Source organism: Cyprinodon tularosa, unplaced genomic scaffold (genome assembly GCF_016077235.1).
Source record: "Cyprinodon tularosa strain WSP-4 unplaced genomic scaffold, ASM1607723v1 ctg1305, whole genome shotgun sequence".
Classification (NCBI taxonomy): domain Eukaryota; kingdom Metazoa; phylum Chordata; class Actinopteri; order Cyprinodontiformes; family Cyprinodontidae; genus Cyprinodon; species Cyprinodon tularosa.
Window position 1 is genome coordinate 51,481 of NW_024038121.1, and position 15,916 is coordinate 67,396.

General features: G+C 40.5%; 1 protein-coding gene across 1 annotated transcript; it reads left to right on the forward strand.

Annotated features, from left to right (window-relative positions):
• The first annotated feature begins 71 nt into the window (after positions 1–71).
• Positions 72–12,221, forward strand: LOC119778236 (mucin-2-like). The gene is made up of 16 exons (XM_038277387.1): positions 72–76; positions 247–2,038; positions 2,095–2,123; positions 2,226–2,417; positions 2,616–2,759; positions 2,868–3,533; positions 3,879–4,055; positions 4,164–5,090; positions 5,471–5,619; positions 5,726–6,279; positions 6,369–6,433; positions 6,597–6,787; positions 8,749–9,089; positions 10,923–10,984; positions 11,063–11,211; positions 11,340–12,221. Exons 1-16 carry the CDS (start codon positions 72–74, stop codon positions 11,423–11,425), a joined length of 5,529 nt encoding a protein of 1,842 aa, XP_038133315.1. The 3' UTR covers positions 11,426–12,221.
• The last annotated feature ends 3,695 nt before the right edge of the window (positions 12,222–15,916 follow it).

Below are 15,916 nucleotides of genomic sequence, written 5' to 3' on the forward strand. Positions count from 1 at the left end.
AACTACAGCTGCTCCGACCACAACTACAGCTGCTCAAACCACTACAACAGATGCTCCAACAACTACAACAGATGCTGCAACTACAACTACACCTGCTCCAACCACAACTACTGCTGCTCCAACCACAACAACTACAGCTGCTCAAACCCCAACTACAGCAGCCCCAACCACAACTACAGCTGCTCCAACCACCACCACAACAGATGCTCCAACCACCACAACAGATGCTCCAACCACTACAACTGCTGCTCCAACCACAACTACAGCTGCTCCAACCACTACAACTGCTGCTCCAACCACAACTACAGCTGCTCCCACCACCACAACAGATGCTCCATCCACCACAACAGATGCTCCAACCACTACAACTGCAGCTCCAACCACAACTACATCTGCTCCAACCACAACTACATCTGCTCCAACCACTACTACATCTGCTCCAACAACTACTCCAACCACAACTACTCTAACCACAACTACAGCTGCTTCAACCACTACAAGTGTTGCTCCAACTACTACATCTGCGCCTACCACAACTACATCTGGTCCAACAACAACTACTCCAATTACAGCTATTCCAACCACAACTACATCTGTTCCGACCACAACTACAGCTGCTCCGACCACAACAACAGCTGCTCCGACCACTACAACAGCTGCTCCAACTACCAGTACAACTGCTCCAACCACTACAACAGATGATCCAACCACAACTACAGCTGCTCCAACCACAACTACATCTGCTCCAACCACAAATACAGCTGCTCCAACCACAACTACAGCTGCTCCGACCACAACTACAGCTGCTCAAACCACTACAACAGATGCTCCAACAACTACAACAGATGCTGCAACTACAACTACACCTGCTCCAACCCCAACTACAGCAGCTCCAACCACAACTACAGCTGCTCCAACCACTACAACTGCTGCTCCAACTACAGCATCTCCAACCACTACAACTGCTGCTCCAACCACAACTACAGCATCTCCAACCACAACTACAGCAGCTCCTACAACTACATCTGCTCCTACCACAACTACATCTGCTCCAATCACAACTACATCTGCTGCTCTGACCACAACTACATCTGCTGCTCCGACCACCACCACAACAGATGCTCCAACCACCACAACAGATGCTCCAACCACTACAACTGCTGCTCCAACCACAACTACAGCTGCTCCAACAACGACAACTGCTGCTCCAACCACAACTACAGCTGCTCCCACCACCACAACAGATGCTCCATCCACCACAACAGATGCTCCAACCACTACAACTGCAGCTCCAACCACAACTACATCTGCTCCAACCACAACTACATCTGCTCCAACCACTACTACATCTGCTCCAACAACTACTCCAACCACAACTACTCTAACCACAACTACAGCTGCTTCAACCACTACAAGTGTTGCTCCAACTACTACATCTGCGCCTACCACAACTACATCTGGTCCAACAACAACTACTCCAATTACAGCTATTCCAACCACAACTACATCTGTTCCGACCACAACTACAGCTGCTCCGACCACAACAACAGCTGCTCCGACCACTACAACAGCTGCTCCAACTACCAGTACAACTGCTCCAACCACTACAACAGATGATCCAACCACAACTACAGCTGCTCCAACCACAACTACATCTGCTCCAACCACAAATACAGCTGCTCCAACCACAACTACAGCTGCTCCGACCACAACTACAGCTGCTCAAACCACTACAACAGATGCTCCAACAACTACAACAGATGCTGCAACTACAACTACACCTGCTCCAACCCCAACTACAGCAGCTCCAACCACAACTACAGCTGCTCCAACCACTACAACTGCTGCTCCAACCACAACTACAGCATCTCCAACCACTACAACTGCTGCTCCAACCACAACTACAGCATCTCCAACCACAACTACAGCAGCTCCTACAACTACATCTGCTCCTACCACAACTACATCTGCTCCAATCACAACTACATCTGCTGCTCTGACCACAACTACATCTGCTGCTCCGACCACAACTACAGCTGCTCCAACCACAACAACAGCTGCTCCGACCACTACAACAGCTGCTCCAACTACCAGTACAACTGCTCCAACCACCACAACAGATGGTCCAACCACTACAACAGCTGCTCCAACCACAACTACATCTGCTCCAACCACAAATACAGCTGCTTCAACCACAACTACAGCTGCTCCGACCACAACTACAGCTGCTCCCACCACAACAACCGATGCTCCATCCACCACAACAGATGCTCCAACCACTACAACTGCAGCTCCAACCACAACTACAGCAGCTCCAACCACAACTACATCTGCTCCAACCACTACTACATCTGCTCCAACAACTACTCCAACCACAACTACTCTAACCACAACTACAGCTGCTTCAACCACTACAAGTGTTGCTCCAACTACTACATCTGCGCCTACCACAACTACATCTGCTCCAACAACAACTACTCCAATTACAGCTATTCCAACCACAACTACATCTGCTCCAACCACAACTACAGCTTTTCCAACCACCACAACAGCTGCTCCAACCACCACAACAGCTGCTCTAACCACTAAAACAGATGGTCCAACCTCTACAACAGATGGTCCAACCACTACAACTGCAGCTCCAACCACTACAACTGCAGCTCCAACCACAACTACAACAGCTCCAACCACAACTACAGCAGCTCCAACCACAACTACATCTGCTCCAACAACAACTACAGCTGCGCCAACCACTACAAGTGTTGCTCCAACAACAACTACATCTGCGCCTGCCTCGACTACATCTGCTCCAACAACAACTACAGCTATTCCAACCACCACAACAGCTGCTCCAACCACCACAACAGCTGCTCTAACCACTACAACAGATGGTCCGACCTCTACAACAGATGGTACAACCACTACAATTGCAGCTCCAACCACAACTACAACAACACCAACAACAACTACATCTGCGCCTACCACGACTACATCTGCTACAACAACTACTCCAACCACAACTACATCTACTCCAACCACCACTACAGCTGCTCCAATCACTACAACAGCTGCTCTAACCACCACAACAGCTGCTCAAACCACTACAACAGATGGTCCAAGCACTACAACTGTAGCTCCAACCACTACAACTGCAGCTCCAACCACAACTACAGCAGCTCCAACCACAACTACATCTGCCCCAACAACAACTACTCCAACCACACCTACTCCAACCATAACTACAGCAGCTCCAACTACATCTGCTCCAACCACTACTACATCTGCTCCAACAACTACTCCAACCACAACTACTCTAACCACAACTACAGCTGCTCCAACCACTACAAGTGTTGCTCCAACAACTACATCTGCACCTACCACAACTACATCTGCTCCAACAACAACTACTCCAACCACAACTACATCTGCTCCAACCACTACTACATCTGCTCCAACCACTACTACATCTGCTCCAACAACTACTCCAACCACAACTACTCTAACCACAACTACAGCTGCTCCAACCACTACAAGTGTTGCTCCAACTACTACATCTGCGCCTACCAAAACTACATCTGATCCAACAACAACTACTCCAATTACAGCTATTCCAACCACAACTAAATCTGCTCCAACCACAACTACAGCTGTTCCAACCACCACAACAGCTGCTCCAACCACCACAACAGCTGCTCTAACCACTACAACAGATGGTCCAACCTCTACAACAGATGTTCCAACCACTACAACCACAGCTCCAACCACAACTACAGCTGCTCCAACCACTACAACTGCTGTTCCAACCACTATAACTGCGGCTCCAACCACTACAACTGCTACTCCAACCACAACTACAGCTGATCCAACCACAACTACAGCTGCTCCAACCACTACAAGTGTTGCTCCAACAACTACATCTGCACCTACCACAACTACATCTGCTCCAACAACAACTACTCCAACCACTACAACTGCTGTTCCAACCACTATAACTGCGGCTCCAACCACTACAACTGCAGCTCCAACAACAACTACAGCTGCTCCAACCACTACAAGTGCAGCTCCAACCACACCTACAGCTGCTCCAACCACTACAACTGCTACTCCAACCACAACTACAGCTGATCCAACCACAACTACAGCTGCTCCTACTACAACTACAGCTGCTCCAACCACTACAACTGCAGCTCCAACTACAACTACAGCTGCTCCAACCACAACTGCTCTAACCACTACAACTGCAACTCCAACCACAACTACTGCTGCTCCAACCACAACTACAGCTGCCCCATTCACAACTACAGCCATCCCAACCACTACAACTGCAGCTCCAACAACAACTACAGCTGCTCCAACCACTACAAGTGCAGCTCCAACCACACCTACAGCTGCTCCAACCACTACAACTGCTGTTCCAACCACCGGTACAACAGCTCCAACCACAACAACAGATGGTCCGACAACTACTACAGATGGGCCAACATCAACTACAACAACACCAACAACAACTACATCTGCGCCTACCACGACTACATCTGCTACAACAACTACTCCAACCACAACTACATCTACTCCAACCACCACTACAGCTGCTCCAATCACTACAACAGCTGCTCTAACCACCACAACAGCTGCTCAAACCACTACAACAGATGGTCCAAGCACTACAACTGTAGCTCCAACCACTACAACTGCAGCTCCAACCACAACTACAGCAGCTCCAACCACAACTACATCTGCCCCAACAACAACTACTCCAACCACACCTACTCCAACCATAACTACAGCAGCTCCAACTACATCTGCTCCAACCACTACTACATCTGCTCCAACAACTACTCCAACCACAACTACTCTAACCACAACTACAGCTGCTCCAACCACTACAAGTGTTGCTCCAACAACTACATCTGCACCTACCACAACTACATCTGCTCCAACAACAACTACTCCAATTACAACTACTCCAACCACAACTACATCTGCTCCAACCACTACTACATCTGCTCCAACCACTACTACATCTGCTCCAACAACTACTCCAACCACAACTACTCTAACCACAACTACAGCTGCTCCAACCACTACAAGTGTTGCTCCAACTACTACATCTGCGCCTACCAAAACTACATCTGCTCCAACAACAACTACTCCAATTACAGCTATTCCAACCACAACTAAATCTGCTCCAACCACAACTACAGCTGTTCCAACCACCACAACAGCTGCTCCAACCACCACAACAGCTGCTCTAACCACTACAACAGATGGTCCAACCTCTACAACAGATGTTCCAACCACTACAACTGCAGCTCCAACTACTACAACTGCAGCACCAACCACTACAACTGCAGCTCCAACCACAACTACAACAGCTCCAACCACAACTACAGCAGCTCCAACCACAACTACATCTGCTCCAACAACAACTACAGCTGCATTCTGACATCCTATATTATTTTTTCTATAGTAATGGGTCAATCATCAACAACATGGATCTTACATTTGCATCTAAATCTGCTCCTAATGGCTCCCAAATTGCAAATGTTTTGGTCAATGCAGCTTCAAACATCTCTGCCTTCACCATTGATACCTCTAACATTTTAGTGGACGGAGAAGGTAAGATAAAATGGTTTTAGATCTAAAATATCGCTTATATGAATAGAAATTATCACATATATACCAGCTCCACGAACTACATCTGCTGCTCCTATCACAACTACAGTTGCTCCATCCACTACAACAGTTGCTACAACCACTACAACTACTACAACAGCTACTGCAACCACTACAACTACTACAACAGTTGCTCCAACCACTACAACTACTACAACAGCTACTGCAACCACTACAACTACTACAACAGTTGCTCCAACCACTACAACTACTACAACAGTTGCTCCAACCACTACAACTACTACAACAGTTGCTCCAACCACTACAACTACTACAACAGTTGCTCCAACCACTACAACTACTACAACAGCTACTCCAACCACTACAACTACAACAACAGCTACTCCAACCACTACAACTACAACAACAGTTGCTCCAACCACTACAACTACTACAACAGCTGCTCCAAGCACAACAAAAGCACCAATTACAACAGCTGATCAGACAACTCCAACTACTCTTATGACTACTACAACAACTACAACTGAAGCACCTGCTCCAGTTTTTGTAGTTGCAGCAACGGTGGTTGAACCATTTGTTCCAGCACTTGAAGTGAAAGACAGCCCAGAGTTTAAGGCGCTGGAAGTAAAAGTCGTGACAGTGGTTAGTAATACATCTTGCCTTTTAATTTGAAAACATTTCACACAAATATTATTTGGGCACACATTTTACCATATTTTTTCTCTTTCTAGTATAATATAATCTACAGAGCAAGATATGGAATCCTCTTTATTCGAAGTTTTGTCATTGCATTTAGGTATGGTAATTTCTCATTTAAATTTTTTAAGTAATTTATAATGTATACAAATAAAAGATTGTTTGTTTAACTAGAAGTTAAGTATCTTAAAGATATAGTAGCCTTCAAGTAATAAAATGTTTTCACAATATGCACTTATAGTTTGTGACTTGTTTGCTTTCAGACCAGCCCAAGTCAGGTTTCGAATGAATGGTACTCAAGCAGAGATGGGGGTAGAGTTTAATAAAACAACACCAGCTGAGGCAGTTCCAAAGCCTGAGGATGTTCAACAAGTACTAGTAGAGGGTGTACAGAACCCCAACTTCACCATGTCCTTGAATATCAGCTTTGATCCAGAGTCAATTACAGCAATTCGTAAGTAATAAGTCTCTGAAACAGTCAAGCAGAAAATATCCCTTTTTAAATAACGCAGCAAATCATACATCATTGGGATTTTGACATTTATAATCATCTTCAATTCAGCATATCACTAAACATAGTTTTCCAATAAGTAGGGATGCGGCTGAAACAGATTATGTTTACTTTGTAATATTTTGTTTTAAGTCACCAAATACTTTACAAAGAATATTCTAACAGAAATTTGATACTGCTAATAATTAGTTTTGCTAAAACTTATCAGACTACACCACTGGGTGTGGATTTTGAAATAAAAATTCTTTAAGTTTTTTTTTGTTGTTATTTACTTCAATTTAGTTTATATAGCACCAATTCAAAACACATCATCTCAAGGTACTTTAGAGAGAAAATTCAACCATGTAGATTCATATTGGAAATACATTTTATTGAATCAAACTATGTAATTACGGTTAAAATAAAAAAGGCAGGATATTTTTCAATGTTATTTATTAATCCAGATGTCTCTGAAACATTAACTTAGAGTCAATCAAAACTGTAGCGCTGTCAAAAGCGGGACAGATGGACCCAGTTCTCAAGGTGAGACAGTCAATAGGAAAGTGCAAAATGTTTATTTAAATTAAAACAAACTGAAAGTAAAGTGGAGCTGCTAGGATCAGCAGCTGAGGGATATGCTGCGGGGGGTGGGGGTGGGGTGGGGGGGAGGCGGGGTTCAGCCTAATTACAGACACACTGGTGGGAGAAACAAAGGTAAGGGACCAGGATCACCTGATGAAAGATCATGATCTCAGTGAGTCACTTGCCTGGTTTAACAGTTCAGTCCATCACCCATGAAGGGGGTGCAATCTAGTCGATGGGCTTACTGCTGACATGCCACACATCACCCAGAGTGTCCCCGGTGCTGCAGCTCCGGAGGATTTGCAGAAAGCCAATCCAGGCCAGGGATACAGGGCAGGCAGGAACAGACAGATGAGATGCGATCCAGGCTTCCAGGCATCCTAGAGCTACCACAGCAGATCATGACAAGCGTTTAGTTTAGTGAAAAGGGGTAAACCTAACACCAAAAGGAAAGAAAAGTATTTATCAAAAGACCTGTCTATGTGTGTTCCACATTTTAACTCAATATTATTTTGGCAATCATAAGAGATGGAGAAAGGGATGAGGATCCCTATATCTAGACCTCCTGATAATGGAGACCACCCTGGAGGAAATATATACCCCTTTTTTTCTAGGAGCAGTGTGGAATCCCCCAGGATGAGCTTTAAATTGGATAAAATCGTACATATAATTTAAATGCAAAGAAAATATTAATTTGAACATAATGTTAATGTGTGTTTGATTAGTCATTCATGATCAAATATCATACTCTTTAAGGATCAAATTCATGAGATTGATAGTATTAAAACTGTATCCTATGTGCTTTTGCTTTCTGTTCAAATTTCTGTATTAAGAAATAACATAATTAAAGGAAACATACAGAGTTAGCAAAGGCAGCTGATTAGGGAAACATAAAACTGATATGTATAAGACAAGTCAGAAGATGAAAAGTCAGAAAAAACATCCAGTCAATCCTGTCTAAAGATCTTGGATTAATTTATTGTTTTAGGAATTTCTTCATCACATTTAGATTTTTATTTCTTCCATGAAAAAAGATTGTCAATCTCAACCCAGTAAATTAAATAATACATTTATTTTCCAGTATAAGTTAATAAAAAGGCAATCTAATGACCAAAATACGCACAATGATTTGAGGTTCATACTCTCATACACTTGTTTACTTTTTAATGTGATAAAAATAAGCTGTTTACCTGCATTAGAAAAAAAAAAGATTGGTTTATGCATTAAATGCAAAGGTTAAATAAGATATTTACTTTAAATAAATGAATTGTTTCTTTGTGAATTGCTGGCTTTTGCATTGCTTTATAATTAAAAAAAATTTTTTTTTTTTCTTTTTTTTGCAGGTCAACCTGTAACAACTGTAGCCCCAACTACGGCCAACAGTACAGTAACCCCAGCTCCAAATACAACAATTTCTCAGAACTCCACGGAAAACATAACAACCACAACAGCTGGCAATACATCTACCACAATCAGCACATTAGGAAATACAACAACAAAGAACCCAGAAACATCAGCTGCTAGCAATTCAACTTCCATCAGCACAACAACAACAACCACAACTGTGGAGCAGACAGTAAATAGGAGGCTGACTTTTAGGTCACCTGGGGAAACCTTCACAACTGATTTGTTGGACCAATCCTCGTCAGCATTTATAAATAGAGCTGCACTTTTAAAGTCAATTGTAAGTCCTCCTCTTTGAAAATTTTTTATAGCCAAATGCTCAATTGATTTCACAGGCAAGCAGAGATGGCAAAAGTACTCACTTTCCGTACTTGAGTAAAAGTACAGATACTTGTGTTAAAAAATACTCTGCTAAAAGTGGAAGTACTGATTAAACTTCTTTACTCAAGTAAAAGTAACAAAGTACAGGCTTGTAAATTTACTTAAAGTATAAAAGTAAAAGTAGAAACCACTTTTTTCATGCCGTTGCCTACATTTTAAATGGATGTCTGCCGATAGGACTAGATCTCCGTTGTGTTCATTTTCAATCATCTCGTCGTCCATACTACTATGCTAACGCCACCGCCACCAAGCTGCAATGATTTGCCGCGAATGAATACCGTCAAATATGTTGATTCATCTTGTAGTGGTGCGTCAAATGCAACGTAGATTCCCATCCAATTAGATTGAATTTGGTATTGATGACATGAAAAATAATAATGGTAAGTCCATTGAAATGATTAAAAACTAAAGTAACGAGCCAATTTTTAAAAATGTAAGGAGTAGAAAGTACAGATATTTGTGTAAAAATGTAAGGAGTAGAAGTAAAAAGTTGCCATAAAAATAAGTAGTAAAGTAAAGTAAAAATATCAGAAAAATCTACTTGAGTACAGTAAAGAAGTATTTGTACTTCGTTACTTCCCATCTCTGCAGGCAAGGTACAGTAAATATTCAGTTTTGCAATGCAGATAACCTTTTCCCCACATAAAAAATAATACTGATTTTTTTAAGGAAAAAAATTAAGTTATATAATAAATGAGAAAGCAACTTTTAAAATAGGCTGACAATTTATTCTGGACACCTAGTGGCCTAGGGTTAGTCAGTCATTCTAGAATTGGTACTTACAGCCTCTATGTTGTTTTGTATGAGGCTTTGATAAAATAAGAAGTAATATGGCAAATATCCAGTGAGAAGGTGAAAATGCCGTGCCCAAGATGACTTAAAGTACAAAAAAACCCTGAATAATTTTGGAAAAGTTTGATTTCTTAAGACATTCTGCTACTTTGATTAATGAAGCTTAAGTGAAAGTTCAATCTGGAAGACTCTTATCAGCTTCACCTGAACCACCTACAATGTCCCTTATTTAGCTCCACCAATCAAAACGGGGCCCACACCTTCTCCAAAGCCAATCATCTTTCAAGATCCCCTTCATTTAGCTTCTGGCCCATTTTCTCTCTCCCGCACACAAACAAACTTTCACCCACCTCCACCCCATCACCTCCCTCATTCTCAGACTATTCTCAGCCCCACTCACCCTCTGGCTTATTCCACCATCAGTGTCCGGTTCCTGGGGGAAGACAACCGTAATCCTTTTCTAGGTTTCTCATCCAAGCAAATGCTGAAGTGTTCTGCCGGGGCCCGAGCGCCATTTCATTCATTCTATTATCCACTTCTGTCTCTTTGAACCCAAGTCGACTTCGGTTGATGGCAGCTCAAACTAAGCCTGATTCTGCTGGAGGTTTGATTCTGTTAAAACTATCGCTACATGCATGCTCAGTGCGAGGGATTGCAGAGAGTCAATGAGTCCTCGCAATCACCTGGTTTTCCTTGATAGAAATATTTTAAAGACTATGATTGTGTTATCTGTATAAAGAAATCGAATATTTTCTAATTGCAGCTTTTCTCTGTCCAAGTCTCTCCAGGATAAATTTACAAATAAATATTGAGATCCTAAACACTTAGGTTTCTGGTTCTGTATCTGTATCATATCAATAACTGCCACAATGTTCTGACTTATAGTGCTTTAACATATGATGATTAAAAGTTGACTTATGTTTTCTTTGTTTTTCTTCAGCTTGAACCCTTCTACCAACAATCGTTTTCCTCATTCCGCAGTTTAACAGTGATTTCATTCAGGTAATAATTAATAATAATTGTAATTTAAAGACTGACTTTGGTCAGACATTCTTACATCCTATATTATTTTTTCTATAGCAATGGGTCAATCATCAACAACATGGATCTTGCATTTGCATCTGCATCTGCTCCTAATGGCTCCCAAATTGCAAATGTTTTGATCAATGCAGCTTCAAATATCTCTGCCTTCACCATTGATACCTCTAACATTTTAGTGGATGGAGAAGGTAAGATAAAAATGTTTAGATTTAAAACATTACTTCTTTGAATAGAAATGATCAAATATATATTGTTAAGAAATTTTCCCATAGAAAGGTTTGCTAATGCCCCGCTTTTCCTCTCTCATTCCAATAAGTGTCAAGTGGAGTAAGCCAGAAGATCAGTCTCATCACGGCTCTCTGCATGGTCCTGCTGTCATGGGTGTTGTCCAGCCAGCACTAATCTCTCTATTGACTAGTGGTGGATAATCTTCCCCCAAAAAGTTATCCTAATTGAAAACTAAAAAGGATCTCATGAAAGGGTGTTTTTAAAAGAGAAATAGTTGTCCAAAAATTGTTTCTGAGTTTATTTAAGCATCTCTAAATTTAAGCATCCAGTCAAGAACTTAAATATTTGTAAAAGCACATTCACTGATTATCTATGCTGTTTTGTTAGGAGGTTACTGCAATTTTATTTATTTCTCTGAATGTGAAACCCTGGATCCGATCCATGAAGAACATCTTGTACACTTACTTATTAACATGAGGGTTATGTCTATACAATAGGATGTGATGTAGGATTTAAAGTTTTTTTTCAATGCACTTTATGCAAATGCAGACTCTAATTATCATCTTCATTCAGCAATATAAGTATTTAAAATAGTAATAAAGGAATGATTTTAATGACAAATTAGATTATGACACTGTTCATGCAAATCCTCAAGAGAAATATATGAATTGATTATTTTGTATAAATGTATTATAAGATGTCTAAACAATATCAAACCTTATTATTTTGTTGTTTTTTTGATTAAAATATATCTATGACATTGGAGACTTCTGTATACAGTATTCTGTTAAGTGTTACTCAATTGTATTTTTCTCATCATAAATTAAAGTTAAGATGACAAAGACATAAAAACTAATCATTAAGATTACATTAATACGAGATCACTGAAATAACAGCTTTAGGGTGTAAGATGTTTAAAAGTGTATAAAAACACTTTCTTGCTTCTAATAAAGAAACTGATCAGCAAAAATGATGTTTCTATTTTATTGTCAACAATGAAAGTGCTATCTGGAGTCAAATGTTGTTTCTGCATAAAAAAAATCCCCATTAACTGTTAAACTAAAACTTATACATTCTTAAAGTGTAAAACACATTCTTACAACCACTGTTTGAATATAAAGCCATTATGAACTAGATTTTTCTTTTTACCAAGACAGTATTACAATTTTTTGTCCTCAAAATGTATTGACAATCCTCTTAAAGCTGTCTAAAAAAATGATTAAAATATATTAATTTTATCACATTAGCATATTCTCAAATCGATTATTTTATAAATAGACTTAAACAAAATCACATTAGCATTTTCTGGAGTGCCAAGAGTTCTGTCAGGGATTGTACAAATTGGTCAGAGAATAACAAAAAGAATTTAGTGAATAATTTTGTTTTTTTATGTTTTTACAAAACAGGATTTAAAAAAATAAAATAAAAATGATAAACTGGGGAAAAAAAGAGAGGTCAAATTAACAATCTTCAACTCTGGTAGTATAATTTACAAATTTACAAATTGACCAAACAGAACTTGAGGGAGACTTGGATATTGGCTGATCAAACTACAGAATGGGAGAATAGAGATAGAATGAGGAAAAATCATGAAAAGGGGGGCCTGGGTCCTCCAGCAGTCTAAGCCTATACCATCATAACTATAGAGCAGTGTTTCCCAACCTTTATTGACTTTGTGAATTTGATCTTACCATTAGTACCCCTTTCAGTGAAAATTATTGATGATTCTCCAAAAGTGGAACGTACAATAAATGCTTATAAAATAAAAACTATTTTACTTGTGTAAATCCCTTTATTGTCCCACAATGTAGAAATTCACTCTCTGCATTTGACCCATCCCCTTGGTGAGCAATGGGCTGCCATTCTGTTGTGCCCGCCCGAGGAGCATGGTGGGATTAGGAGTTTTGCTCAGGAACCCAGAGTAGAAGGATCAACCGGGTACTTGCACAAGCTCTAACCCGCTCTGCGAACACCTACCCTAAGTAATCTCTTAATTTTAGCATTTATTCTTAGGCATTTTATGCTCAAATAATGAAAATATTAATATGTTGCCTGAAAGCTAGCAAGGAATTGAAATAAATGAAAAATAAAATCATATTATGAACTTGTATTCATAAAACTAGAGCTACTCTGAGTAACTCTCTTATGGTCACATTTAAACTTAATAAATTGGGTACAAAGTAAAGAACAAAAAATGATAGACTGACTTACTTTGTTTTCATTAAGGAACCCTGAGCTTGCTTTGATGATCTCTGATAGATCAATGTGAAAAACAGCTGATCCCAGCTGTTCTCTACATCCAGTCTGTTCCTCTGCTTGGCTTAGATGCTTTTCACAGCTGTAGCTAAACTCAAACATATAAGAAAAAACTTCCTATTTGGTTCATAAAAGCGTTCATAAAAGCTTTTTTATTTTTTTGTCATTCCTCTCAGACTCTTACTGCGTTCCCTGTCTCATCTTAACCAGTCCGGCAGAAGACCGCCATGTTGAGCCTGGTTCTGCCAGAGGTTTCTTCTTACTGGGAGGTTCATGGACAGGTTCTCTCAACCTGTGTTATCCAACTTGACTTCCATCTTCCAGGTCCCTGGGTGAAACTCTAGTATCAGCTCACGCAATCCACTGGATCTCCCCATAAAGCTCAGCATACCATCTCACTAACCAGCAGTCTACAGACTAACCAACTTCATCTATCAGTTCATCTACTTCATCTATCCACCAGTTTCATGTCTGGGGGGGTAAACAGCCCTATTCTTTGCTCCTGTTCATGCATATCTATCAAAATTAAGCGCTATGTTTCCTGCCGAGGTCTGAGCACCAAAGACAAGGTAATTTTATCAATAAATTTCTCCTAATTGTTTTTTCTCTTTGTGTGAGTTTTTCAGATAGAAATAAGAAATAAAATATATTTATGTACCCCTTGCAATGCACTCGCGGACCACTAGTGGTACAAGTACCCCCGGATTGGGAATCACTACCATAGAGGTAGCTAAAGATCACCGATGAGGTGTGTAGGGATTCCAAGACACCTCATTATACAGCCTACAAATGTCACCTACTTTTTTCCCAATTTGAAGGACGGGTCCGATGTATCCTAGCTCTCCTTGGATATCCCAGAATTCATTGCGAGTCCAAGCTAGCCGGCTGCTCAGTGCTCAGAGGAAATGGTACTTGGCGGCGAACTGTGGTGAATATTGGAAGTTAAGTTTAATATAATCCAATTATGTGAATAGTTCCGTCTGAAATTAATGAAAATAGTTGTTTTAAATGGTTACCTAGTCAAATATGTGGACTTTGATGTTTGATTTAACTACAGCTTTTTATCTGATGCTATGCAAATTGGTTTGGCTTTAATTTAAGGACAGATTCTAATATAGCTGCTGTGTGGGGACTATTATCTGATGTGATTTTTATTTTTTTATTGCTCTTTTGCATATTTTGCTTAACTAAGTATTTTTTTTTGTTGAACATAATATACTTTGCAGCTATATTTTTTATACATACGTTTAGATTTATTTATAATTATATTAATATCTTTCTACCCCTATTATGGAATAGAATAGAAAATCTCTCACAAAATATGGACCTTAGAAAAATGTATAAGAATAACATAATAGGGAAGAGTTAAAATATAAACCATAAAATACCATACTAAAAGTGTTTAAAAACATAAAACTGTGCACCTGGAGAAAAAATAACCATGGACATTTTTTACAGTAATGGATATTTGAAAATAGCAGCATTATTTTACTGACTAAGGTTTATAGCATTACATTTCCTTTTCTTGTTCATGCTCCTGGTGGTTGACTTTATTTCAGTCTGTATTCTCATGAGTGTCTTTAAAACTTTGAAAAGTTTTGTATTCATCTTTTCCTGCTTTGTGTGTCAACTTTTACAGTTGCTAAGCGACAGAGCGTATGGCATAAAAAGCCACCGAAGGGTAGACCTGTTTGAATTCACACCCAAAACTCTTCCGGTCTCCTTTTTCAAGGACGAAGGATCAAGCCCAGATAGACCGGGTCCTTGCAAGCCAGAGCTGATAAATTCGAACACAGCCAGTGCTGCAGACAGGAGGCCTCTGATTGGTCAAATCTACATCCGCTCTACTCAGCCGTATTTCCTGTTTATTACCTTAGCAGAAAACAACTCGTGAAATTAGAGCAGCAACAAGAGCAAGGAGCGTGAGAACGCTGAGAACCTTTTTCCACCTGGATCCCCGCTCTCTTTCGCCCTCATCTACCTCCATTGTAGGACAAACTCACCCTCACATCCTCACCGCCTCGGCGGTATCTAGACCCACATCTAGTTTGTGATTGTCCCTCTTGCGTTGTGGTGCGGACCACGCTTCAAAATTGAGCATAAATCAAAAATGTCTTTGTCATACCTGCGACAAGCTCACTGCGACACACTTCTGCGTGAGTATAACCAGCCCTTAAATCATGATGGCTGACATTTTAGAGCCAACTTGCTGTAAAACAGACCGTTTGTAACATTGAGTTTCAGAAGTAAGAAAAGTTACTGGAAGTGAAATCCTCCTAAAAAGACCTTTACCTTGGTATGAGCCACGTGGGACAAAGGAACCCCGCTAGCTGTGAGCCGAAGCTGCCAACTGCTGGAGGGAACTCTGACTTTCAAAAATGGACATGGGCAGAGGTCTAAGTTTTGGCA

Coding starts and splice junctions, on each gene's coding strand:
- LOC119778236 (XM_038277387.1), top strand. Junction 5,091..5,470: donor AGCTGCTCCAACCACTACAA/GTGTTGCTCCAA, acceptor TTTTTTCTATAG/TAATGGGTCAATCATCAACA. Junction 6,434..6,596: donor AGTTTTGTCATTGCATTTAG/GTATGGTAATTT, acceptor GTTTGCTTTCAG/ACCAGCCCAAGTCAGGTTTC.